We start from the raw sequence: 27,983 nt of genomic DNA, 5'->3' as shown, positions 1-27,983 counted from the left end.
GCACGGAAGCTGGGGACCCTGCGAGCCTGCCAGACCAACTGTGGCTTCGGTCAGAAACTCTCTTTGACCCGATGTTCACTCAGTAAGGCTTTATTTACAGGTTGGAGCAAACTCGGGAAACAATGTGACATAGCGTGCGGCCGCCCGCAACAACCAACACGGCTTGTCCGGCTGCCGGGGACAGTCCTACGCTTTAATGCTGACCCACAAGCAGCCGATCAGGGTCCCGTAGACCCAGGTCTTCACGTACAGCTTGCGCCCTGCCTCAGTCACAAGCAGGCCGGCGGTCAGGCCACTCAGGATCAGCAGTGACGGTAACGTCTTCATGAGACTCAGTTTCGAATGAACACTTTTCCCAGGAAACTTGTTTCTTCTCTCTGGATCCAGTGAGTCATAGAATTCTATAAGCAACCTGTAGCCGGAAGGCAGAAAACGGTGAGTTTCGGCTCCAGTCAGCTCCACACTCCAACCCAACGCACACCAGCGGGCACCCGCCACGCGCTGGGAAAGGTGCGGGCCCCTGAGAAACAACGAGGAAAAGGGCAACAGCCAGAGCCGGGTCCCCGGAGTCTGCAGGCTCCTACGAGGCCCGTGACGCGGTCAGTGAGAGTGCACACGCCACGGTACACGCAGTGGCTCCCAGCCGTGGGATGCGGGGCCTTTGTACCGTTTCGCCGTGACCTGACCCGCAGTCGGGTGAGGATCCCCTCGCCTCCTCTCCACCTGCCCCGCCCCTCCCCCACCTGGCCCCAAGGCAGGGACAGGTCAGCGGAGCTCACAGCACAAAGGCCTTAGCCCCTGGAATCATACAAGCAGCCAAGAGGGAAAGTAAAGTTAATTCATTCCCCATCTTATTTCAAAAATGTAAAGTTTTAATAGCGGAACACATTCAATATAATAATCTCAAATGCAAATGTACAGAAATGAAAAGTCCTTCTTCTGCCCTAGAGGATCATTCCCTAGCAATATCCAGTTTTAAAATACCCAGACTCATCCTAAATATGTACAAATGCTTGTAAGACAAAATACACTGGATATTAAATGTGTTGTTCAGGCCTCTTTTTTCCCCCAAGAAGAGATTGCCATGTCGAAAAATAGCGATCTGACTTGTACAGTTTCCCCCTGGTTTTCTAAGTCCAGTCATGAGCAACCGAGAGTCAGTGACACCAAGAGCCCCGCCCACGGGTCTGTGCCCTGCGCGGCCTGGAGCACTGGGGTCGGCGTGCGGCCAGGCGCTCTGCCAGAGCGCAGTGCGGAGGGGGCACCGCCGCGGCCTCCTGGGGAGGTGCCCGTGCGGAGACTGAAGCCCCCGGGGAAGTTTCTGAACATAAACCTAATCCTGACACTGTTTTTTGAAGCCTTTAAAAAAGCACGCTTTTCAACGTGGCCTTTATGACATGGGCGCTCTAACTGTAGTGCAGGGTCCATTTGTTTCACACGGGAAATAGAAGCAGAGGCGTTTAAAACCCGCCTTTCAAACCGCGCACCGCCACGGCGACAGGACAAGCACGAGCAGGCCACTCGCCCTGCAGGCCCTGCCCGGGACGGCCGAAGCCCAAGGCCCACTTTCTGTCTTCCTAGGAAGGCGAGGAAGTTCTGAACCCCCTGCCTTTGGAAACGTGCATGGAATCCAAGACGCACTCACGCTTCTCCACGCCCCCTGCGGCTCCTTCAGTGAGGGGCACGCACGCCCCGACGGACCTCTTCAAGCCGTGCCTCACCCCAGAGGCACCAAACACACCCGCCCTGCCCTCCTTTCAACCAAATGCGGTGTCACGTCCCATGCACACAGGGGACACGGTCTGTCCCCTCGGCCCCATTTTCCACGCTGGCAGCCTGATGGCCAATCCCCCCAGTCCTGCCACTGTATCTGAGCTGGGGCGGCAGGCTCGGGGCACCGTGCGGTGCCTTGTCTTTTTCTATGAAACGCGGCGTCTCACCATAGGGCACCACTTCGGAGAGACCGCGGGTGCGGATGGGGCAGGGCGGGGCCCAGCCTCCAGGAGCTCTCCTAGGGACGTGGGGCACGGGGCGGCAAAGGCTCCAGTGAGCAGTGCTGTGCGGAGCCGCCCGACAGCTCAGCACGGGGGACTCAGCAGGGAGGCACTGCCACACGGGCTGCTGGCACTCACTTGTCTTTCACTGCGAAGCGCTCGTGAAGCCACCTTCTCATGGACACTTGTTCTTCTGGGACGTCCTTCTTGTCTATGCGGTCGACGTGAATGTGGATTTTTGGACATTCTTTGCAGAGGAATTCTAACAAAAAATAAAAATATTTTGTGTTTTTATTGTAGAAATCACAGGTATGTAAAATAACAATGAAATGGAGGCAAAAAGATGTTTAAAAACAAAAAGGCGCAGCTTCCTTAGCGAAACAAAGGAGAGGCACAGGTGGTAACCGCTGGTCTGGGTGTCAAGCTGCAGGGGGCGCCGCATTCCCACACCCACAACCACCTCCCCCGTCGCGTGACGGCCGCTGGCCCAGGGACAGGGAGCCGGGCTCTGTGAGCGCTGTGTCCCCACCCTCGGAAGGACTGAGACGGCGACCAGGAATCACCCCACTTAGCAAACCTGGAGAAATGCAAACTCGCGGACGAATAGAAACCACCGGATGTGCACCAGGGAAGGACACCAGGGGCGCGCAGCTGCTGGGAGGAAGGGGGCGACACGGGCCCGAGGGCGCGGGACTCACCGACCATGGACGGAGCCTCCTTCCGCTGCCCCTTCCCGTCCACAGTCCCTTCGAAAGCCACCGTCACGTCATACACGGCGTCTAGGTAGTCCTTCATGGCGTCAAAGGCGACGTGTGCGGCCTTCACGCGCGGCGTCAGCACGTGCTGCAGCACGGCCAGACCTAGGAGAGAGGGCTGCGTGGGGTGCTGCGCTCCGCCTGTCCCGGAAGCGCACCCACCGTGGAGACCCGAGTCCCACAGAGCCGCCCTGTGGGGTCCAGGGGGACGGGCACTGGGCAGACACTGAGAAAGCGAGTGAGAAGACAGAGCAGAAGTGGGTTCCACTAAAACCTCGTGGCAGTCAAGGTCCAGAACGGGGGCGGCTTTGTGGGCAGACACTGGGCCCCCCACCCCGGGACCTGCAGCCTTGCACAACACCCTCCCGGAGGAGGCCCCGAGCCCCCATCTGGGCCCAGCCCCTGCCCCAGTTCCAAAAAAATGACAGCCCGAAGGGGAGGAAGAGGGGACCGGAAGCAGAGACGGGCAGAGAACAGGCGCCCGGGGTCGAGTGCACTCACAGACGGCACAGACGGGCTGCGCTGGGATGCACCCTGGGACAGGGAGGTGCCACGTCACCTGAACTAGTGCTTGCAGTGCAGGGAAGTGGGGGTGGCTTCAGTGAGGCCCCAGACAAGAGACCGTGGCACCCTCCCTGGACAACAAGTAGAACGCGGCCCTTCTTTGGTGATCAGGAGGCACCTCATACTCCTATCCCCGACCCAGGGCCCCCAGCCCACCCAGACAAGGATTTCCAGTGTCACACGCAGGGGTCCTTGGGCACAAACAGGGAGGAGGGCTCTCCGAGCCCAAAACCTCGAGACACGGTCATAAAACCAGTTCATGCCGATAATGGAGCAGCCGACCACGATTCACCTCAAGCTGAGAACAGGCCCCCGTCACCCACTGCTCAGACCCCAGTGTCCCCCGTGGCACCGACGGAGGGGACCCCATCTGCAGGGGACCCCGAGTCCCGGCCTTCGGCTGGTACAAGCAGTAGCTAATCAAGCCCGTTCACCCAGGCCAACACCCGGTCCCCGCCCCCTGGTCTGCTGTCCTGACGGCCACCCCCACAGCTCTTCCTCCCGCCCTGCACAGGGCTCCCCCCAGGGCCCAGCGGGTGTGGCTGCTGCTGGTGTTGCACTGTGGAAATCTGCAGGGGGTGGCAGGCGACCAGACAGTGCACTGACACATGCAGGAGACTTCATACGACACGTGTCCATCTCATCACAGCGCCGGCCCCTCTGCTCTGGGCACACAGCCCGGAAGCTCCTGACGCGTTGTGCTGTCTGTCTGTCCAGGACGTGCAACAGGGCACGACCCCGAAACCACGCACACGCCAACTCAGAGTCACGAGGCGGTAAACAGACGCCAAAGGCCCAGCTCGCGGCAACGTCCTGAAGGCACAAAATGCTCTCGGAGGGTGAAAGCAGCAGTCCTTCCGAAGGCGGTTTCCATCCCGCCTGTTCCTCGGGTGACAGCTTCAGGAAGAAGAGGGTGCTGGAGAGGCCGGGACAGGTCTGTGGGGCAGACACCCACAGAGGGACGCGGAGTCGGGGACCGGAGGGAGCTGGGAGGAAGGCCGGGGAGGGGCCGGGTCGCAGGGCGAGAGCTTCCCAGTGGCGAGGCTCAGGCACGTCCGCGGGCCTGGGGGGTCTGGGGAAGTCAGGCCCCACGAGGGCTGCAACCCAGACGCTGAGAGAAGCCGTTTATTTGCCTGAAGCATGAAAGTCCCGGGTATTTGATTTGCGGTCTCAGAGGACACAATAAATCCCTGTTTTCTGATACGAGGGCTCAGGGCTCAGGAAGGTCGCGGGACCTTGCTCGCTGCTCTGGGGGAAAACCACTCGGGCTCACGGGCAGGCGCCGGAGGAGGCCAGGACGCGCGTCCCCGAGTCCCCAGCCAGCACTGAAAGCCGAAAACGGCCACGCGGAGGCCTGGCCGCAGTGGAACCCCGGGTGTGACGGACACGGGCGCACGTGGCGAAAGGGGTGCCCGGACGTCACCAGGCGCAGGGCCTCGGCCTCTTGCTCTGACGGGCACGTAACCACTTTTTCTTTTCCTTTGGAACGTGAGTGTGAAGTAAAGGTTTGCCAACAGGTGCCAGTCCACACGTGCCGGAAACACAAAACCCTGGCCCTCCCGCCCTGCCGATCTCCGTCAGATGTGAGCGCGGTTCTGCCCACCGGGGTGCGCAGGCCGCACGGGGCTCGGCCTGCCCCCAGACGCCTGACTCAGCACAGCCAGGCGGGCCTGGGTGGGTCCTGAGACCCGAGTGTGGGTCACACTTCCGGACGCCACCAGTGCTGCTGGTTAGGGCACCGCTCAGCCACCGCTTTGGAATTTGGACTGTGGCCTGAGCAGATCAAGAAGTCACAAAAGGGCAGCTGGAAGACATGTGCAAAGACAGGGGGTATGAACTGCCCTACAGTTTATTTTGGTGTGGCCCTGTGAGCCAATGTCATGGAAATGGCCACAGGAATAACCCAGCTCTCAAAGTCGCTGCACATCTGCCGGGTTCACAGCACCACTCGAGTGTACGGCACGAGGCGAGTGCAGGACAGGTGCCCTGCTCCTCCCCCTCGGTCCTCCAGGCCCACAGCACTGCCCCCTGCTGCGGGTGCCCCTAAGGCCATCGCCTGACCAAGGCGCCACGCCACCGGCATGAGGCGAAGGAGGCCAAGGGACCGAGCAGCGGACCACGGCTGCAGTCGGACTCCTGGAGGGTGGGCAGCCCGAGGGTCGCCATGAACGGACGCTGGGGGCTTTCCCTTCATCCCTTCCTAGTCTCTGTCCAGTATGATGAGGAGGCCGGAGGGAAAACTCAAGCTTGGGAACGTGAGGCTGGAGCGCGGTCTTCCAGAGCAGTCGGTCCCTTCCCATCTCCGCATCCCAACGACGCCGACTCCACCGTGACCGAGGCCCCCGTGGCTGCCCCTGTGGCCTCTCCCGCGCCCCGCAGACCCCAGCACAGACAGCCACACTCTCCCAACAGCGGGCAAAGGAGGCGCAGGCGGGAGGGGGGGCGGTGCTCCTGACAGGGTCGCTGGGTTCACAGGCCAGCAGCACCTGACAGAACAAACCCCTCAGAAATGCACTCACGGAAAGACCGCTCGCCTCCCTCGTTAGTTTACCCATGCTGACCCGATCTGCTGTACACGTAGTGCGTTACAGTTACGTATTACACTGCTCGTTCGTATTCACACACCGATACACTGCCGGGTCCCCGTCTGACATCGAGGTTCTCAGTACTAAACGCTCGCCATCGCTTTTCCAAGTGGCCAGTCCCGCAGGGGCCTCCCTGACAGCGAATCCCGCCCCCCCAACTCGCTGCCGGGAGATCGGGCAGCCGTGAACACCCAGCTTTCCTGACATTAAGTCGTTTCACAAGGACTCTACCTACACTTCAGACCTCTTGGAAACTTAAGTTTTGTCCTAGACCGATCACAGTTAAACAAAACCATGAGTATTTTATTGGGTAACGTGACTAAGCCTTTTGTAAAAGAACGAGTAACATTCAGTTTCAAGTAAGAAGGAAATTTAGACGGTTAAAATGACTGTCTTTGAAGTGGACACGTGAAAAATTTGTGGCACCATGACACAAACTTTGGAAGTCACAGTGCTAACGCAGACTCGACCCGCTTCACGCTGAGTCCTTCTGAGAACAAAACGCAGCCAGAAAGCAGTGGCCCCGGGCCCGGGGCCGCTCACGGTGGAGATTCGCCCAGAGGCAACCGGCGGCCTCTGTGAGCTGGGAGGGCCGCGCGGCGTGTGACTTCCGTGCCTGAGCAAGTGGCAAGTTTTATAAACATCCATTTGTGCTTTTTAAAGTCAGAATCAAAGGAAGGTACTTTAGGGACAAAATTAATAACGTTTAGAAACAAAACATATCACGGCCCAACAGGTGCTATTAGTTCCAACTTCCTTGAAGAACAATTAACAGATGGTGAAACAAGTTCCTTTGTTCTTATTTTCAAGTAATCACATTTACTTGTGACTGGAAGAGGAAAGAACAGCAGACATACTCTTTCTAGTAGATACACTGTTCACAAATCGATTTCCTTTGTGTCTGTGTGTGGTGGGTGTAATTACCTTCATAAGTTTCAAGAAAATATACTTCTGATAACAAGTGCTCTTGGAGAATTTAAAAAGGAAATATGAGCAGTTACAAATTATATCCATGAGACAAATTTTTCTTCCCCTTTTGGTAACTTTGAGAAAGATCCGCAACCCAGGAAAATGGTAGGCCAATCATTAATATATTTAGCAACCTCATCATCCTTACACTATTTTCGGAATTATTTAAAAGCACTTGTTTTAAAACACATTAGAGAAGTGCCGTGGATTTTTAAAAACGAGTAACTCTCAGTAGGCCCTTCGACAGACACCGAGGTGACGAGAGGAACCTGACTGAGAGGGCGAGTGAGGGCGGCGCATCGCTTCCGTCCCACCAGGAGGGGAGCGGAGGCCCGGCCGCGCACGCCCTCTCCAGCTGCCCCTGGAGCCCGAACCCCAGCCTGGCCGCCCCGCGGACCGGGCGGGGTCTTTGGGGAGGTGGTGAGGATGTGCTGAGGCCGCGGGAGGGGCGGGGGGTCTTAGCCCAACGGGACTCGTGCTCCTGTGAAAGGAGAGGACACCGTGGCGTCTCTGTGCTGCACGGAGCAGAGGCCCCCGCACGCCCTTCTCACCCACAGCCGCCAGCCATGCCAACACCGTGACTCGGCCTTCCAGGCTCCAGAAGTGGGAGGGAGGGTTGAAAACCGTGCTGTTCAGGTCGCAGGGTCCAAAAGGACGGAGGATGCAGGGCCCAGGTCTCAGAGGAAACGGGACTCGGAGGAAACGGAGTGCAGCCGGTCTACCTGCACACGTGCACTCGTCTCACCCTCCGAGGGGCGTGCGGTCATCACAGAGCCGACCCCTGACCTACGCGGGGTGGGGCGCCGACCCCTCACAGCTGGGACCCCCTGCCACTTCCCACTCCAGGAGGGCTCCTGCCCCCGCTCGGCACCGCAGGCCCCAGGACGCCAGTGGACACCAGCGCCGTGGATGCCCAGGCCCCTCACGCACAAACAGCACACCTGCGGCCCACAGCCGTCTCGTCGCTGCCCCTCAGGGGAGCCGACCGGGTCCCCGGTGCACACACGGCACGGCAGCAGGAGCAGGAACTGTCCACAGCTGTGCCGCATGCGTGTTGGGGACGCAGCCCCGAGCCTGTGGTGACGCCCGCCTAGCACTGCGTCCTGGGAAAAGAACGACGCCCGACAGATGCCGCAAGGAAGGGCTGAGAGGAAGTGTGAGGAGGGACCCAGCCCCCCGTCGGCCCCCCCCCCCCGCCAGCGTCTGGCCAAGTGCCCTGGACTGCGCAGCCCAGTCCAGCCCCCCGAGGACAGTGAAGGGACCACTGACCTCCCGGGGCAAGGGCAGCGAGGGTACGGCCCCTGCGCAGTAACCGAAACAAGTGGGGTGAAGGGCTGGCGCCCCCACACTCAGCCGCCCTCTGACCCCGGACAGCCGCACCTGCGCAGAGGTGGCCCGGCAGGGGACACAGCGCCCCGGCGTGGGCACCGCACACCCAGGAGCCAATTCCGTGTGGCGTGCTCCGAAAGAAGTGGCCCCCCATCTTCCGACACCCCAGTCCTTGCATGGGCTGCCGCCCCCACGAGCCACAGGGACGAGGAAGCTGGAGCTCCGCAGCCATAGCAGCTGCAAGCCAGGCGGCCAGTGTCAGCGCGGCCCTCGGCCTGCCGCCCACAGCCCCGGCCCCCTGGCCGCAGCCCCCGCGCCACACACAAAGGCGGGTCTGCGCCCCCTGTGCGGGACAGACTCGCCCGGGTCCCCAGTGGCAGAGCGTGGGCTGCGGGAGCCGCCCAGCCTGGCCTCCCAGACACAGGTGACGACACGCGTGTGGATCAATGCAAAGACCCTGCATCTCCTGGGGGTGACGCACACACTCACCCAAGTCACAGCACCTTCGTTCGCTTCGGGTGTCGTCAAACACCAACATCTTCTCTCGGAACGAAAACTGAAACTGTCAGTACCTTGAAGATGGCTTTGCAAACGCAGACGCACCTCACTCACCTTCCTGAGCAGCGAAGGCCTGGCTGGCCGCGATGACCTTCGTCAGGTCCGGGTTGTACCTCGTGCCCTCCGGGAAAATCACAAGGTACATCTGCAGAGCAGAGAAGGTTCGGTTTGTGTGACGTTTTTGCTGTTAACCGTTCGCCCTACTAATGCTAAGAGAGTATTTCCTGTGGAGGGAAAAATGTATTTTCGTTTACATATGAGCTTCACTTCAAGGAGAACCACCAAAACACAAAAATTCAAGTGTTCGTTTAAAATGCAGTCGGACATCCACTGGTGGGTCAGCCACTGAGAATCTAACATTTCTATTTACATGCTGATTCTCACTCAGTGAAATGTGGCCATGAGATGCTGACTCACACAAAGCCTCAGTTAATTAATAAAAGAACTCTCCCCTGCTGCGTTCTGCAGAATGACTTTTAAAAAGGTGCAAATTTTAGACAACCGTGTCCCTCAGTACATGTTATTGGAGGAAAACCACGTATAAACATGTCAGTCTCCACAACGTAAAAGGCTGCAAGTGCTTACAGTTAAATGTCACATAGGACGGTGTTACAGAGCTTCCATGATGCATCTTTCTTAATCCTCACCTGAGGACATTTTTCACTGCTTTTAGAGAGAGAGGAAGCAGGAGCGGGAGAGAGAAAGATCTGCTGGCTGCCTTGTCATAAAAGCCCTGACTGGGGACGGAACCCATGGCCTGGTATGTGCCCTGATGGGTTATCGAACCCGCGACCCTTCAGCATCTGGGACCACGGTCCAAGCAACTGAGCCGCTGGCCGGGGCGGGGATGCATTTCCGGTGACCTGACAAGTCACTGATGAGAGCACCAACCCGACGCTCACTGAGCAGCCAGCTGGTCTAAGACATCACACTCACTCAACAGGGAAAGGCTCAACAGGGACAGTGAGACTCAACAGTGAGAACCCCCCAGTTTGGGGGCTGAGTCACAGAACCTGCACCAACGTGCTCGGCAGCCAAAAGACAAAGTTAGACTGTCATCTAATCTTTTCAAACACTCGACATACAAAAATTAACTCTAAATGGATGACAGACCTAAAGGTAACACTAAACCTATAAAACTTCCAGAAGGAAACAGGAGAGAAGCTTACACCCTTGATTTTGTCAAGGAATTTCTGAAACAGGAAACTGGGAGAGAAATCGGCAAACCTGACTGAAGGACAACGAAAGACCTTTGGTCGAGACACCATTACGAATGTGCAGAGGCAAGTCACAGGCACGACAGAAACCCCGGTTTTACATCTCCACGCCGACGGACGCCGCGGCGCAACTGCACAGCCGCACGGCACCGCCCTCCTCGGCGGTGGGCAGAGACAGAGGCTCTGGCACGCCCACACCACGCCCCGGAGGAGTCCCAAAATCGTCCCGCTAAGTGGACGACGCCGGATCGCTCCCCTCAAAGACCACAAACTGTGTGACTCCACGCACGTGAAATTCTGGAAAACGCAACTGACCTGTAACAGCAGAGAGCAAGCCAGTGACTCCCCTGGGGCAGAACAGGCGCGGAGAAGCACAAGGAAGCTCGGGTGACTGCCACATGCCCCCCCTTGGCTGTGGATGCTCTCACGGGTGTGTGCGAAGAGCGAGACTCACCAGATTCTCCACAGCGACTACCTGTAGCTCACTGCACACCCACCGCTGCACTAACAGGCCTTCACAATTAAAGAGGTTTCCTGTGCTATGTTGTCACAAACGACAGAAGTTCCTCCTTTTTTGAAGCTGAGAAATACTGCACTGTGCACACACACACCGTAGCTTCTTTGCCCACTCATCTGCGGATGGACACTTAGGGTGTTCCCATGGTCTCGGCCGCTGGGAACGTTACTGCAAGGAACAAAGGGGTTCAGGAAGCTCTTCAAAACAGTGTGTCTGTGTGTGTGTTTGTATAAATACGAGGTCTGTCCAGAAGGTACCCAGCCATGTACTCTGAAAAATAGAGACCTTTATGGAAGAAGATACAAGATAAAAGCAACACTGTACAAAGGACAATGACGCCTCAGTCCCCTTCACAGTAGGTGCCTTGGGACCACACACAGTTCTCCCAATCACCGTCGGCTGCCCCGTTGTATTTTCCTGAATCTCGTCAAGGGTCTGAAATCCCTTCCCTTTCGAAGGTGACTTTAGTTTTGGAAAAGCCAGAAGTCGCAGGGCACCAAATCTCAGCTGTAGTGGGGCCGAGTCACCTGGTGATTTGATGTTTCACCAAAAATCTCTGCACGAGACGTGATGCGTGAGCAGGTGCGTTGTTGTGATGAAGCTGCCAGTCACCAGGTGCCTGTAGCTTCGGCCTCTGAAACATCTGAACAGTTTCCACAGAGGAGTGATCAAGCTTAGCACAAAACTGGATGCAGATCCGTTGCTCTGCTCGCTCTGTCATTTTGAAAGTGGCAGCCACACAGTGCACACGCTCACTCAATGGCATCTACCGCCCCACTGACTTGTACACTGACGTTGTCATTGTTCACGCCTGCCCATTCCAGTCCACTCTGCTTGGCTGCCAGGCCACACTGATGTCCCACAAACTGTTCTCATTGTATTAACAATGGCTGGACTTTTTTCCGGACAGACCTTGTCATGCGCCCAGAAGCAGAACTGCTGAAGCACATGGCAGATGGTTCCAGTTTTAATCTTTTGAGGTCCCTGCCTTCTTTTCCTGCAATCCCACCAACAGTAGCTAAGGGTTCCCTTTGCTCCACATCCTCCCCAACACTTGTTATCTTTTGACTTTTTGACAACAGCCACTCTAACGGGTGTGAGGGGACACGTCACTGTGCCCGTGGCTGGCATCTCCCTGATGATAATGACACAGAGCACCTTGTCCTGTACCTGCGGGCCCTCCGTGTGGCTTCTTTGGAGAAATGTCTACTCAAGGTCTTGCCCATTTCTGAGTGATCTGCTTTCCTGCCGGTGAGTTGAGGACTTCCTGACAGACTGTGGAAATTATCACCTCCTGGGACATGTGCTTCACGAATACTCTCCCTTTCCATAGCAGCTATAGCAGCTTTTTCATTTGGATTTTGTAAATCTAAAGTTATTGCAAGCATCAAAGTAAGTTAACAAAAAAAAAAAGGAGGCTTTCATCTGGGATACAGATGCCAAAAGCATATTGCTCCCAAGCCCAGGACACCAGTGAAGCTCTGGAAAGTCTGCAAGCTGAACCCTCAGAGAGGTCGGGTTACAAGACAGCCGTGACGGAAAGACAGCCGGAGAACGTCCGGAGGTAAAAACCCAATACGGGTCAGCTGCGGTCAGCTGACTGGAGAACTCTTGCTTAAGTACGGGCCCCGGAGAGAGGAAAAGAGAATGGAAGGCGGGGAGGGGGGCGAGGGAGGAAGAAGGAAGAGGCCTGCACGGGGAGACGAGGTCCCGGGCAGCAGGACGACTACCCTGTGGGCCTGGGCGAGTAAGGCACACGTGGCCGTGCTGGCCTGGTGGGGGCGTGGGGGGCACCTCGGCACCTCTCTAAGAGAACAACGAGATTCTCTGGTGGGGGCAAAGTGCTGTGAAATAACAGTCACACTGAATGATTCTTTGCTTGTAGATACTGGTACTATTTTTGGCTTTTCAAATAACTCAATAACACAAGCATTCCAAATTTACACTTAGAGACAGAAAACAACTGCTTCTCCCAGAACACCCCCGACACTAAAGACACCGGGTCTCGCGCTCCTAAGCGGGCCAAGGGGTAAGGTGACGAGGGGTGTCCTGCTTACTGTTTACAGACTGCAGCCACCAATGCTCTCCCCATCACTCCTCACAAGGCCCACAGCAACAGCACCCGCCCGGACCCGAAGCCACCCCTGCCTGTGTCCAAGGGCTCTGGCTGCCCTCACACAACTCTGACCTGTCCATCCCCCCTGGGTCCTGAGATGCTGTATCTGCAGAGCGGCCCTCACGCACTCACGAAAGCCTGAGACTGGCACGCGAGCGGCCGGGGCAGGCACGGGGGCTCACCGGAGTGCGAGCGCGGGAGTAGCTCTGCAGCTTCCTCCTCATCTCCTGCTGGTTGAACTTGGCGCTCCTCCTGACGTAGACGCCGCCGTGCTGCCGCAGAGAGAGGGGAGAGTGCTCACCACCAGGACGCCCAGCAGTGAGACACAGAATCGCGTTTTCATGAATTAAACTTAATACATTCAAATATTAGCGTCTAAAGAACATCAGCTGAAAAGTCTCTCATGTTTCAACATAAATAAAACTGCACGTTATATCAGAAAGTACACGAACATTTACTTTTGTTGGCAGTTCAAATAAAAGTGCTTTCTTAAAAATATAGTTTTAAAATCCAACACTCGATCACAGACGCACCTCAGTCCCAGTTCTTCCCTCAGTATGGAACCACTGAACCGCGTGCTCAGCACTGACCCGACCACAGACGTGTTTATGCGGCGCTGCTGTGCACAGAGTCCTGCCCCCACTTTCACGCTGGGAATCCAACATGCACTGTGACGGTGTTGGGGGCAGGGCCTTCGGGGAAGAAACTGAGGTTCTCTGCGGTCCTGAGGGTGGGGACTGTGCCTCGTAGGGACTGTGCCTCGTAGGAAGAGGTCAGGACACAGACACGTGCATGCACAGAGTGAAGACCCAGGAGAGGGTGGCCGCCACGAGGCCAGGACGGCGAAAGCAGGGCCGGGCATGCAGGCGCCTGTCCATCCCGGGGGACTTCCAGGCAGGCACAGCCCCAGAGCGCACCTTGACTTCCGCCTCTCTTCCTCCACCCGTTATTAAAGTCTTATTAACACAAGTCTTCCATACAGATTATACACTTCGTACTTAAAAAGTGAAATATCAGATCATTTAGTCAGAAGAGGATTAGAAAAATGCTAGTAATCCCTTTCTGAATATAGACTATTTTTTGATAGTTTATAGTTAATTGCAAAGTTGAGTGGAGGTACATTTATGTCCCATACGGTGCTTGCCCCCGGACCCTTTCTGAGTATCAAGGAGCCCACTGCACAGAGTTTTGGGACCTGAAGGTCACTATGTAATTCTGAAGGGCATTCTGGGATGTCATTAATGCTTCCAATGACCCATGTTGAGTATTAACTCTATACTTGGTACTTGTGGTAAGTGCCACACATACAAAGCTACTTCTTTATGTCCCCAGGAGTAATGTCTCCTCTTAGTAGTTTCATAAGGTACATAACTGTCTATCAAATTCTACGCTGTTAAAGTTTCCTATTTGTTTGATTTTTGTACATTTGCATTTTTGCTACTTAATTTCACTATCTAGGTAATCAGACATGTACATAAATATACGCTATTAAAAACCCAAAACAGCCTTGGCCAGGTGGCTCAGTCAGTTACAGCGCTGTCCCAATAAGCCAAGTGTGTGGGTTCGGGCCTGTTCAGGGCACGTACAAGAATCAACCAATGAATGCATCAGGAAGTGGAACGAGTCGGTGTTTCCCTCCCCCTTCTTCTCCCTCTAAAAATCAATAAATAGCATTTGTTTAAAAGTGAAAACAACCCTAAATCACCTCCACTTAGAAAAAGCTACTAAACTCATACAAGCAATGCTGCAGCTCACACGTTTGTGTCGAGCGCACACTGGACGTGCACGCCCGCGGCCGACAGGCGGACGCACCTGAGAGAAGTAGCAGCCGTAGAGTGGGAGCCACTTCAGCCCGTCCTTCAGCACGTAGCGCACGTGCCCGAGCGCGCCCTGCCGCGCGGCCAGCATGTCGGCGACGATCCAGTCCACTGCGGAGACAGAGCCCGGTCAGCCGCCTCGCCCGGCGCGGAGACACGAGGTCTCCTCACAGCACTCGGCAAGGGATGTGCTCGGGAAACATGATGATCAGAGTTTTAAATGACTTTACATCAACACACTTAGAAAATAAAAACCCCGTGGTTTTCCATTTGTTTTGTTGTTGTTTAGGTTGTTTTGTTTCTCGCATTTCTTGGAAGGCTTTTTATGTCATGAGCCAAATGCAAAGGTTACAAACAATCATAAGAGTCCCAAAGCAGCATGTACACGAACAGAACTTCTCCAGTTCCCAGTCCCAAAAACAAGACAGAATGGTGAGCAAACCACTGGTCACAGGCCACTGCCAAGCACACAATGGACACACCAACCCACCGCGTGTGCACCGAAGCCCAGGGCCCAGCGCCTGCACAAGCGGCCGGAAGTGCCGCTGCTGCCAGCCCCGGTGCCAGGCAGAGACGCCCCGGCTGCCAACACCTCCAACCGAGCAGCAGGTTACGACCCAGCAGGTGGCAAAAGCAAGCAGGAGGGGGCAGGAGTGAGTTTATTCCAACAAAAAATTGTGGAAAGAAATGAACCGCTAATCGATCTTTCACAGAAACTCGGAACAGGGAACCTGCCCTTGGTGAGAACCAGGAGCCAGCAGGGTGTGCAGAGGATGGTGCCCAGTGAAGTGACAGGAAGGGGCGGCAGTCGGGGTCTGGAAGGCCTGCGAGCAGATGTGAACGGAAGTGGCTGCAAACTGGCCCGGACCCTGGGAGGAGCGGAAGTGACGAGAGTGGACAAGGAGGGAGTCTTCTAGCGCCTGTGGCCTGTGGGTGAGCTGGAGGGCAGGGCCCTCAGAGCAAAGCAATAAGACTGTGTAAGAGACACACAGTCCCAAGATCACACCGTACAAGGTAAAATCAAGGGGAAATGTTTAAAAAATACAAAACAAAGAGTTTTATTTCATTCATCCTGTATGAAATACAAGCCGAGAAATTTAAGGGGTTACAAGAAGGGTTTAACCAAAGGGGGCGGTTTCCACAATTACAGGGTCATTAACTCTCGACCGTGACAGAAAGGTGCAGAGATTTAGCCAATTTCAACACTGAAAGTTATCCTTTTGGGAAAATACTGTATCAGTCATTATAGTCGTCTTTTTAAACTTTTTAGCCATTTCAAGTAAACTCTTCCATGAGGATTTAAGAATTGCGATGACTGTGAAGATAAATGTGATGACAGCGCCCTCCCAGTAGTGATGCCTGGTGGTCAGTGAGCCCACCCCATGTCCATGGGGGACACCTCCGCCAGGAAGCTGCCACCTGTCACTGCTCTAAGGATGAAACCTCCTCCAGACACCCAGCGGTCCCCTCCCCTCACGCTCACACCACCTGCACCCTCACGGCCAGGCTCTCCCCTTCTCATCACCTCTTGGCAACTGAGCACTCGAGGCCGGAGTGACTGCAGCCGGTGTGAGTCGGTTCTGAATCAGGGGTGAGAACAGGGCCTGGGTTCCAGGCTAAAAACAAGAGTTGGTTGGTATCTTTTCCTGCAACTACTTTTAAAGTCTGGAGAAATTTTTACAGTGCACTTTTATATTAAAATCTGCATGGATATATTATGGCCTAGGATGCAACTTCCAAACACTTTTAAGAGAAGGTGTAACATTTTAAACACATGTCCTATTTGTGACGCACTGTCCTGGGTTATGCCCTTAGTCTTCAAAAACTTCAGTGGGAACATTTAAGAACTAAACTAAGTGGCCGAGAGAGACAAGCTCCGTGTCATCCATTTCTGCTCCTCGAATATCTTTTTCACGTTTGCTGTTTATTTTCGATGAGGTTTCAAGACAGGAGACAAGAGAGAGCTGAGTTTCTGACAGCTGAGGTGGTAACATATTTCCTTTATAGTAACATTTACATTTTGTGCCCTGGCATAATTTAAGATACAGAGAAATGTGGCTACATAAAAACTTTTTCATGCAGGTCCTGCAGGGCAGAGCCACTGTCTGCTTCACTTGGAAGACAGGAGGAGCAGCCAGGAGGCGGGGAAGCAAGACAAGCAAGCCTTCCCGGTCCACGTTCCCACGTGACAAGTTCCAAATTCACGAGGGTGTTGCAGAGTCTAGAGACTGCGCAGGGAGGTCTGGCCTGGCCCAGATCCATGACCTCTGGTGCTCTGAGACTGTGGGCCAGCTACACAAACTGCCTGAAACTCCTGACCAAGAGATACTACTCACACCTGACCAGTAGGGCTCAGAGAGGTTAAGTAATCTGCCCACTATCACACAGCCTGTTGCAGAACAGCAAATAAACCAGGGTCTCTCTGACCCCATAGCCCACACCTTTGCATGACAATCTATTCACCACACAGGCTGTTAGTCAAGAAAGATGACCCCCAAAGCAGGAAGAGCGTTTCATGAGGCTAGTGAGGCAACTGGAGGCCAGAGCAGGAAGGAATCAGAGCCGCTGCCCCTGCTGACTCCGGAGAAAAACAAGGTGGCAGGGACTGAAAGTGCAGGGACCAGGGATGGGTGGCGAGGAAGCAGGGGAGGCGAGAGTGCACTGACAGGTCGCCAGCTCTCAGAGGCTGGGCCAAGAGGAGACTCGGACTCTGGCTGGTCCCGAGGAGGGTGAACTGGGAAGTCCACGCGGAGCAGCAGCCCTTGAAACGTGCCTGCTGCTGCTCACAGCTGCAGGTACTCAGCTATGACGAACACCTCACGGGGGTTTTAAGAAGGGCCCCTGGACACAACAGGCCCGCAAGTGACCAAAGCCCACGGAAAATCTCCGGGGGCCCCTGGAGCCTGGAGCCAAAGGCCAATTCCTCTGTGCCCCCAACTTTCCTTTTTCTGGGAAAAGGCTCCAAATCTATCATACAGGGGTGGAGGCTGGGGGGCGGAGGTGGGCTCCCTGGTGTTCGTATGGGAAACCAACGACCGATAAATAATAAACAAGAAGAAACTCGGTGTCTGCAGACTCAAACTGCAAACCTACTTCTGCCCCACCCTGTATTCAGACTGAGGCTTGAAGTTCTCAAGCAATTTAATATTTTACAGGCTAAATGCCTTCCCTGGCCCTGCTTATGCTCCCAGGTTGCGGGCTTTGAAAGGCATTCAGCACGCCCTTCTCAGCCCTGGCCCTGGAAGGCAGCCTTGGAGGAGGGCAGGGCCAGGGCTGGGTGGCCGCTGCCCAGCAGGACGTGGGACATGACTGCCTCCCACGGTCAGTTCTCTGGGTCCTCAGCAGCTGGAGCTCACCAATTCCTTCCCGCCCCAAACACAGGAGGAGCACGTTCAAGGCCTGCCCTCCTCCCGGAGCTTCCCCAGGAGTCCTCATCGAGAGGACTCCTGTGTGAAAGCCAACGTGTGGTGAGCACACCACCAGCAGCTGCGGCTGCGCCACTGTCCCCGTGACCCCGTCCCCGCCAGCACTGCGGTGACCGCCCTCCGAACAGAACTGTGTCTCCACCAAACCCTGGACCACAGGCAGTGGGCCAGGAAGGTGAACGAGAAAGTCATTTAAGAGAGACTCCTGCTCAGAAAGAAAGCCGTATGGATGAATGAGCCAGCAGCTCACACTAAGGGAGTCTGGGCTCCCCGGGGCCAGGTCCGCGTGGCAGAAATACACCACGGCAGCAGGCCAGGAAGGGCGAGCCTTGGTCAGCAGTGCGAAGCCCACGCATGTCTGGAGAAACACCAGAATACAGCACGCGGTGAGCCTGCTCTCTAGGCCGAGTGGGAAGCAGACGCAGACCAGAGGGCTGGCTGCTCTGCGGAAGCTGGACCTGAAGAACTCGGATCAACTGAGCCCGCCACACTGACCAGGTCTGCAGAGCACAGACAGGTGGGCGTTCCTCCCGACACTGCTGCGCTAAACCCGTCCGGAGAAACTGGAAGTGGTCGCTGAGGCGCTAAGCTGAGAAAAATGCACTTCCACTTCTTCCACTCTCTCTGCCGTATTTGCAGTCTAGGTGCAAATAAATGCAACTAGGTCACGAAGCAATGCGGCTGCTGGGAGAAAGCCAGCGCTGGCCATGGCTTAAGTGGCCTTCCATCCAGGCAACGCCACTGGTCAGGGTGTTTTTATGTCCCATTTACTTATTTTTTGAAGACTTTACTTATTTATTTTTAGAGAGGGGGGAGGGAGGGAGAGCAACCTCGATCAGTTGCCTCTGGCATACACCCTGAACAGGGACCGAGCCCACCCCAGGCATGGCCCTGACTGCGAATCGAACCAGTGACCTTGCGCCTTGCGGGCCGGCGCCCAACAAACTGAGCCTTGCCAGTCACGGCAGTCACAGTGGTCAGGTTGTTGTCAGCTTCTAACTTCCGGGCACTACAATTTTTAAAGTGAAGATGGAATTTGGGAAGTGTGTGTCGAAGCAGTCCCAGGTTTGAAAAGCATGGAGCGGGACTTTTTCTGAACCGAATTATTTGTAAACCCGAAAGCCCTGTGACCAGCGTGAGTGTCTGGGTCCTGGCCCCGAGCTCCGTTACACAGGAGGGCGCCCCTGGGGACACAGGGGGAGGGGTCACGGGACTCTGTCTGCAAATCCCTGCGAGTCGGGGATTGCTAATGCAGTAGGAGAAGTTTAAGAGGCACCCTGACCTAATTTAAGGTACACACCGTACTCCACGGGGGACCGAAGTCCTCTGGGATTCTTCTGACAGAATACGGAGCTGCAATTAAACCAAAGCACCCGAAGAGGCAAAAGGACCCGCAGACACTGGAAATCAATGCTGAGCTGACCACTCACATGTCAAACTTTCTGCAGCTTCAGTCAAAACTACAAAATGTATCCACAGCAGGGCCCCCCAGTCCCACATCCAGGAACACAACGGACAAAAGGAAGAACACGCAGACTCTTTAAAGAACTATTCAAACACATAGAAAAAAAGAAAGAAAACAGCTTACACCCATCGGAGGGAAAGGTAAGAATAGGACGATTCATAGTAAAAATCGCAGAAATACAAGGTCACGTATAACATCTGCATTAAAAATTCATGCTTAAACAATAACAAAGTTTTTCATTTAAATATATAAGAACATTACTTTGAATGCCCACATTTTCTGTAGAAAAACCTAAGTTTCACACAAATGAAATACAAACCTGTGCATTGATGATTTGCTAAATATATTATATTTTCTTTATTTTTTGGCAAATCTCCATATAGCAATATCTAAAAGATAAAACAAAAAGAAGCATTACTTTGGTGTTTTAAAGCATGCACTCCTATAACATACTAAATAGGAGAAGGTCAAAAAAACCGACACACACACGACGTCACGGTTATTTCCAGTCATGATTACCACAACTCAGACTTTTCTCGGAGGCTCAGAGAGCACAATCAGCACAGTTAGAAAGGAAGGGCTCGCCCTTTCTCGGCCGTGAGCCCACCCTCGTCTCCCCGAGGGCACACGCTCTGGAGCAAGCCTGGCCTCCCCTTCGCCTCCCAGGCAGGCGATTTTCTCTGCCTCTCTCTCCCCCAAGCTCCACGGGCCCTTCTCCTGCCGCTGCAACCTGTTTCCTACGCCCACGCAGCCTTGCTGGCTCCTTTCTCCCCCGCCCCCCCCACTTTCCACATGAACTTTTGCTTGTTAAGACAAGAGTAGTTAAGTGTAGAACAGTCGCACGGTGAAACACAAGGACTGGTGTTCCTGGGAGTCCCCGCCTCTGCTCCAAAGCTGTGCCCCTGGCTTTTCAGAGAGCCCCGCGGCGCGGTGGAAGGGACAGTGCCAATGCGTGGGCGGAGACACGCTGCACAGCTGATGTCACCCAGTGCACAGCACGGGAAAGGCCGGCTGGGCCGCGTGAGGTCCAGGGGGAGAGCCCGCGTGCAGGGGAGCGCGGGTGGACGGGGAGCGGCCTGCCGGCCACTGCCCCCAGTTTCGTCTCTTTCCTGGGCCCCGCCCAATGCACACAGAAATGTTACCACCACTGAAACGTGCATGACTTCTCTCTTGTTAATCTGTCTTCTGTCCGGCTAATTTGCAGGCCCCCCCCCACCACAAACCTAAGAAGGCAGAGGACGCGTTCTCCCTCCTCTGCACGGCAAGGCACTAGTCACTGGGAGCACAGGCTCCAAACGCTCTACTTCACCTGGTTTTCTCTTCATTTTAGTGGGTACCTGCCTCGGTGGGGATGGGCCCAGAGAGGAGGAAGGAGCAAGTGTGAGGCCAGGTCAGGGGCCCTGGCGCGGCCACCTGGGCGTCTGTCTGCAGGTGTGAGGCCAGCGCAGGTGGCGGGGAGGAGAGCCCGGCTCTGAGCACCCTGACCCAGAGGCGCCTGGGGCACGGAGCCAGCGGGTGGGGGGGGAGGGGTCGCTGTGTCTGGGCTGCTGCGAGGCCACAGGTTTTATAGAAAGAGACTGCTTGTTCAGACCTGATCTGGATGAGAAACACCCCCAGGCCTGTTCCGAGCTGCTCACTACGCGAAAGCGAACACTCCTCCCTTTTGGGAAGGGCGCACTGCAGCTTCCGTGGGCGGCCCTGCTGCAAGATGCGGTCACACAGCCCAGTTTCCATCCGCTGGGTCCAGAAGGAATGGCCGGCTGGGTGGGGCAAGGCGCGTTTATGGAACAGCTGGGTCGCAGCCTTCCGGCCCAAGAGCCTCACCTGCTGGCTCAGGCAGACTCCACGAGGAAGGTGTGAGGGGTGGGGCGCCGCCACTCGGGGGGCACGCAGCGTGACAGGGCGTGGGGAGTACCACCCAGGCCCTCACACCACAGCCCAAACTTGCTAAACATTGCAGGACTCTTCTCTGCCAAAATTCCAGATAAAAATGGTCAAACGAGAAGGCTTCTCGTGTATTAAGAGCTTATATATTTTCACTTTGAATACTCACTCAAAGAGACAAGAAACTTGGGAGCGATATAAAATTAAAAACTGACCTAAAAAAACTTTTCCTACAGAAAACACACGGAGAACAGGAGCAAAGCAGGGCCTTGGTGCACGAGGAGCCGGCAGCCCCGAGGCCAACCTGCCCGCCCGGGTGGGGGACCCAGGCTGACCCACAGAAACCCTCCAGCCCAGGGAAGGGGCGCTTGCAGCCCCCACACGACGCCTCTGCTCCCTGAGTCCCATGTCCCTTTCTCTGTTTTGGAACTGACTTCCTTCTACACCGAAGCATATGTGATGCAGGGTGCAAACTCTTTTATCGAAGTGAAATGCTAGCGCCCAGCAGGTGCTTAGCACCCAGTGTGCCCTGCTCTCCAGGACCACCCCTCACTTTCTCACACTTCTGGAATTCTAACCTGGAACCCAACCAGAGTGGAGCCACACGTCACTTGCAGTCTCTCACATACACACGGGCGTGTGTGCACACGCAGCGCCCGAACTACCCACGCAGTGCTCACCAACTGGGGGCCCCGTGCCAGCTCCTGCAGAGACGCGGAGGAAACAGAACAGACCCGGCAGAACGGCGTTGGTTCAAAGCTGCGAACCGTGCGAGTCCTCACTGGGGGGCCAGCGAAGGTTTCTCTGCACTGCTGGCGGCCCGGGACCCCCTCCAGCCGTCACAAGGTCTCTGATGAAGTGAGGTCTCCACCCGCGCCTCCTTCGGTCTCCTTGTGACAGTGGAGCTCACAGTTCTCCCCCCTTTATCTAAGTGAGGAAAGTGATTAGACTCTCTACACCTGTAGACCCTGTTACAGCAAAACCTGTGCACCAGTAAGGCCATTCAAACCCTGCCCTTGGAAGTGATGTTCACCTACATTCACACAAATGCAGACCAGGATCCCCTGTAGACTAACCTGCCCTTCTGCTACAAGGAAAAAACCAAGTAGCTCTCCCCTTTGTTGCCACCTCCGAGGGCTGCAGTCTGGTAGAAGGGAAAACAGACGCGTTATAACGTGTGCTAACATCACTAGTGCATCTGCTAATGTCACACTGAAGCGACCCCCACACTGCAGATGGGGGAGGCCACGGGCGCCCTGCTGGGAACGTGCTGGTCTCCTGGGAGGGGGAGGGGTGCGGGGAAGAAGAGACCAACAAAGGGCAAATCTGGCCAGGGCAGAACTGAGGAGGCTTCATTTTTATCCCCTTATCAGCAGAGAACCTCCTGCCCCTAAACACACCAGGCCACTTCCTCCTGTTCACAGTCCGGTCACGGCGGCGTGACAAGCCTGTGCAAAGTCTTTCTCTCTGGGTCACAAAGCTAAGGAACGCACACTCCGATTTCGGTATCACCACCTGGCTTCGTTGCCCACGTTCCCCACTGTAAGCAGCTTGGGAGAGGGGCTCTCATTCCAACCGGCACAACCTCTCCGCCTGGAGGAGCGTCCTAGGGGAATCGACCCTGAGGCTAGACTGCCTTGGACTGAATCCTGGCGTGACCACTACACCCGTCACCCTTTGTGCCTCAGTTCTCCCATCTGCCAAGTGGGGAGAACCGTGCCACCTGGTAGCGTGGTGTGACACACACAGCAGGACAGGACGACACACGCAGCAGGACAGGACGTGACCTGGGGTTCTCCGCATTCTGTGCTTGCCTGCTCTTTCTGCGACCTGCTCTCCCGATGCCCGCGGAGCCTGGCACACTGGCTATTCAGAGCTCCAGGCGAGTGCCGCTTGCTCAGGGCAGCTTCCCAAGCCCGACCCTCCCCCACGGGGCCGACACCCTCACCCAGCACAGTGCACTTCCACTTTCTGTGCTGCCCTGTCCCGCGAGATGTCACTGAGCCGTGTAAGGGCCGAGGCCTTGTCCCTGTTTCTCCTCCCTGTATCTAGCAGTGCCCGGCACAGGGCCTGGAGCGAGGTGCCCGCTCTGGCGCCGCAGGGATGCATGAAGAGCAGGTTCTAGGGACTCCTCAGTGTGACGTCAGTACTTAATTTTGGGCTGTCTGTCGATTTCAACCTCTGATTAAGAACCATAGTCCAATAAGAAAATATTAAAGGAAATATTCAATTCTAATTCCATTTAAGAAGAATCAACTCTCAGTGTATTTAGCTCCACGAAATTAGGCGAATTTATGAGAGAGGCAAAGTAAACTGTGTGTGTGGAACCCCCTGCCACTGTTCTACAAAGTAGGCCAGTTGAAACACTAATTTATTATCGATCAAATTTCACATTTTGTTGTATAATGTATTATGTCAGCATTTGGGGAAGAGGGAATTAGCAAACAGAGCCATCAGAGTAAAATCCATTTTAAGGTAAATTCCAACAGATTTAAGCAGGAAGAAAATGGTGACTCGAACACGCATTAGCTGTTGATGAGCAGACATTCATCACATCACCAGACTCTCTGGCCTACAGACACCAGTGACCAGCTTCTGGTGCATGGTGTTGGAAGGAGGGCAAAGGGCAGACATTTTTTAAAGAGAAAATTCTGGCATTAAGAAAAAATAACAGTAACTTTTATCAGCTTCCAAAACATGTTTAAAAGAGTTTTCATTACTGGCCACAGCTATTCCAAGCACTGTCCACACATCCACCTCCACGCCGGGGGCAGAAACCTAGGGCAGAGACGCCCGCCCGTCCGTCCGTCCGTCCGTCCTCACCAAGGCCTCCACCGGCAGTCCCCGCACTCCGTCCGCCTCGCTCCTGCACGGACACCGGCCTCCTTCCCTGTGGGGTGTCCAGGCATCACACGTCCAAGCTCCTTCTCTGACCCACACGGCCCCACAACGGGGACACACCCAGCCGCCAGTGCGTCCCTGAGTTTGCGCACAGCAAGCGCTTAGTGGAGAAGTCACACCGCCTCCAAGTCATCAGGGGCTCAGGTAGTTTCGCTATCACAAGATGAGAATGTAAGAATCAATTAAGAATTAAAAAAACACCAGCACATGAATAAGAAGTTGGTTATTATTATATAGAATAAAAACTGGTTCTGAAAATAAGACAACTATTCAAATACTCTATTTGAGGGATATGTGGAGGTTACTTTGAAAATCAGACACTAAAAGCTTATGGGAAATTTGTTTAAAAGACTTTACTTACTTTTTAGAGAGAGGGGAAGGGAGAGAGAAACAAAGGGAGAGAAACATCAATGCGTGGTTGTCTCTCATGAGCCCTGTACTGGGCACCTGGCCCGCAACCCAGGCATGTGCCCCGACTGGGAATCAAACCATCAACCCTTCACTTTGTAAGCTGGCGCTCAATCCACTGAGCCACACCAGCCAGGACGGGACATTATCCTAAAAGTAACCTTGGCATCTAAAGCCAAGGCTCCCTTTACTTAAGCGCGTCAAAGCAAGCAGATGCCAAATGCCTAACAAAACAGGGCAAAAATAAACAAGAAACAGCAACAACACAGTGAAGAGGCAGGACTTGGAAGCTGTATGGTCGTGCTTTTAATGATGACCCCAAAATGTGTGCGTGTTCCCGAGCGCAGGACCCGGGAACGTGACCGTGTTTGGAACAAGGGTCTTTGCAGACTGCTCATGATTTCCAGTTGAAGAGGCCACCCTGGATTACCTGGGTAGGCCCGATACCCAAGGGACATCTGAGACAGACAGACAAGCAAGAGGCCACGTGACCCCAGAGGCAGAGACTGGAGTGGGGTGACTGCAAGTCGGGGAGCGTCCACAGACACCAGACGCTGGAAGAAACAAGGGAAGGGTTCTCCTCCAGAGGCTCCTGAACGCGTGCAGGCCAACCAGCGCCTTGGTTTCCGACACCTGGCCTCCAGAACTGTTCAGGGATAAATTTCGACTGCTTAAGCCACTAAATCAGAGGTGCTTTCTGATGGCAGCCACAAGCATGTAATGCGGTATTTCAGTCGGTGCCCTCCCACCCCACAGATAGTGAAAAGGTGTGTTCTAATTGTCAGTGGGTCTCAAATTAAGAGACGGACTCGTAAAACTTAAAATTCCAAAGGAATAGAGAGTGAAGAAGCACCCAGTTGACTTTCAGCACTAATGAGATTCTAGGAGGACCTACACAGGTAAGTTATAAACAGTAGTTTCAGCAACAGCAGTTGAAAGGATGTCTGATGGGCCCGAGTATAATTCGAAAGTTCACCTAATGTTGGTCCCACGGGGAAGTTTGTTAGGAATCCTAGAAGTGAGCACCCAAAGGTCATCAACAGATTAACTTCCATGTACTGAGAACTCAAAAATGAATAGGAAGTCTCTACTGAACAGGGCATGGGGTAAGAGACACAATTTCAGAAAGCTGGCCAAATTTTACAATCGCTTTTTAAAGTAAGGAACTTGCTAAACACCAAGCACTTCAGTGACACATTGTACGTGATGCTGTATGGAGCGTGTTACGTTCTTTAAACAAAAATAAAATAACCTGGGGGGGGGGGGGCTGGGATGGGAGTAAAAGACAGAAAACTGTACTTGAAAAATAATTAAATTAAAAATAAATAAATAAAATAAAATAACCCAGCACTGGGAGAATTACCTTTCTGGGGGTAACAGACATCGTCACATGTTCTGAGTCCAGGTCAGCTGTCATATGTGAAATTAAAGACTTAAACATGATAAAACCATACATTTAGATACATATGATGAGCACAGGGGGAAACGATAGTTCTGCATCAGTACATAATTTAAACGAGGCCCATTTTAAATGATTTCCTGAGAAATCATTTTCTGGCAGGGCAGTCTCTCTCTCTTTCTCTCCTGGTGAACACAGAATCTGGTTTCAGCAGAGACCCGGCTTCTCCTAATTCCCTGCCCGCCCAACCACCTCCAGCCAGGGGACACTGGGTCCTCAGGGGCTGACAGCAGCGCCAAAAGTCCGAACAGGAGCCGATGACTGACAGCAGGGTGAAAACAGTGGCTTTGGGAGGTAAAGAAAGACAAAGCAGAAAGACACCCACCCCCCCAAAAAAAGCCATCCCATTCCCCTCACACCACTAAACCAAGAAAAGAAAAAAACAGGAGCAACTGACTCTAGCAATAAGCTAGAATCAAACTCTTTGTTTCCAAACTGAAAGATAAAAGAAAAATTCACAATTGTTATTTTGTATGAGATTTCAAAGAACCCAATAAACAAATTTAATCTACACATCCAATCTCCATAGAGAAAGAAAGATTGAAACAAAAAAGATCAGCCACACATTTAAGCCCAGTCCAAATTGGCAAGAATTTTATCTACGGCGAGGCTTCTACAGTAACAAATGTATTCATTTCCTCACCCAGCTTTCACTGGCCAGGAAGGCAAAACAAAGTTGCATTTCTTGTCCAAACAGTAACAACTTGTTTCAAGAGAAGGTCTCGTCTCCGATTTTTCAAAGCGCACTTCTGAGCTTACACATGACCACCTTCCCATAGCAAAGGCCCCAAACTGTCCACTGCTTGCCCTACTTCCCGCTGACCCAAGCTCCAAGTCGCAGGGGTACAGCAAGGAAAGAGGGGCGGGGACCCCACTGGTAGCTCAGACCAAGGTAGCTCCAGCTTCCCAGCGAACTTGGGGTCTCTGCAAGGAGGCACTGGGCCAAAGCCTAGAGTAAGAACCTGAAACTTCCCTCGCCGTGGGAGGATGGAGACACAGCACGTGCTCTCGGGACACGCAGCGAGGAGCCACCCCAAAGGTCCCGGCGGCGCTGGCTGGTTCCGAGCCGGGGTGGCGCCCGCGCGCCCACGGGACCCCGGCGGAGAGGGGCGGCAGGGGCGCGCAGAGCCTCACCTGCACCCCGGTGTAGTTCTCGAAGAAGAAGAGCACCATGCTCTGGTAGATGCAGTAGAGCCGGTCGTCCACCGCCTGGTAGAAGCGGGCGGGCAGGAGGGCGGAGAGCAGCCGCCAGGCCCCCCAGGCCAGCACGTAGGTGGGGGCCGTGCCGAGCAGCACGGCGGCCGGCAGCACGCAGCGCAGCGAGTACATGTGGAGCACCAGGGACAGCAGCATCTTCCCGGCTCCGCGCGGGGACCGCACCGCCGGCCCCTCCCCGCCCGGCAGCCTCCGGACGCCTAGGGGCCCGCGGCCGGCGACCAATCACCGGGCCGCGCCCAGCCCCGCCACCGCCCCCTCGCCTCCGCGGGCCGCCGGCCGCACCTGAGACGCCCCGCCCGCGCGGGCCTCCGCCCCCAGCCGCATGGGCCGCGCCGCCGCCAAGGCTGGGCGGACTGGCGGACGGGCGAGTGCGGGGCCCGGCGTGCTGCTCGCGGCCGCGGGCAAGGGGACGCCGCCGCCCTCCGGGCCCGTGGCTCAGGGGCGATCACACCCCATGACCCTATCCCGTCACCCGGTGCCCTTGTCGGGGGCGGGGCTCTGCGGCAACGACAAGCCTCCTGATTGGCTGATTGTTTCCATAGTCCCTACTCAGTGCGGAGCCCTCGGCAACAACACGACTCCGGATTGGTCTCCTGCGGCTGACGGTTGAGGGCAACGGCCGTTGGCACCCTGGACCCCCGGCTCTGGCCTCTGCGCATGCTCTGGGGCTTAGCCTCGCTGTGGCCGCGGATGCGAGTGGCAGCCACCTGGCTGAGCCGGGTGAGCGTGGGTACCGGCCGGAGAAGGGCTCTGGGCGCGGGTTGGGTGGAGGGAACGCCCACCTCCGGCAGGCACGCCCTGT

The 27,983-nt window shown here is 55.1% G+C and overlaps 1 protein-coding gene across 1 annotated transcript; it reads right to left on the bottom strand.

Moving 5' to 3' along the window:
- Positions 1-74: 74 nt before the first annotated feature.
- Positions 75-27,663, bottom strand: AGPAT5 (1-acylglycerol-3-phosphate O-acyltransferase 5). Its single transcript, XM_037133907.2, has 8 exons — positions 27,098-27,663; positions 19,631-19,700; positions 14,417-14,532; positions 12,787-12,876; positions 8,809-8,899; positions 2,693-2,854; positions 2,133-2,256; positions 75-412 (listed from the first exon to the last, which is right to left on the bottom strand). Exons 1-8 carry the CDS (start codon positions 27,314-27,316, stop codon positions 187-189), a joined length of 1,098 nt encoding a protein of 365 aa, XP_036989802.1. The 5' UTR covers positions 27,317-27,663; the 3' UTR covers positions 75-186.
- Positions 27,664-27,983: the final 320 nt, after the last annotated feature.

Source organism: Artibeus jamaicensis, unplaced genomic scaffold (assembly GCF_021234435.1).
Source record: "Artibeus jamaicensis isolate MK-2021 breed Jamaican fruit bat unplaced genomic scaffold, CSHL_Jam_final contig_780, whole genome shotgun sequence".
NCBI classification, from domain to species: Eukaryota; Metazoa; Chordata; class Mammalia; order Chiroptera; family Phyllostomidae; genus Artibeus; species Artibeus jamaicensis.
The sequence above is the reverse complement of the archived record's forward strand: the minus strand, read 5'-3'. Positions and strand labels throughout refer to the sequence as shown.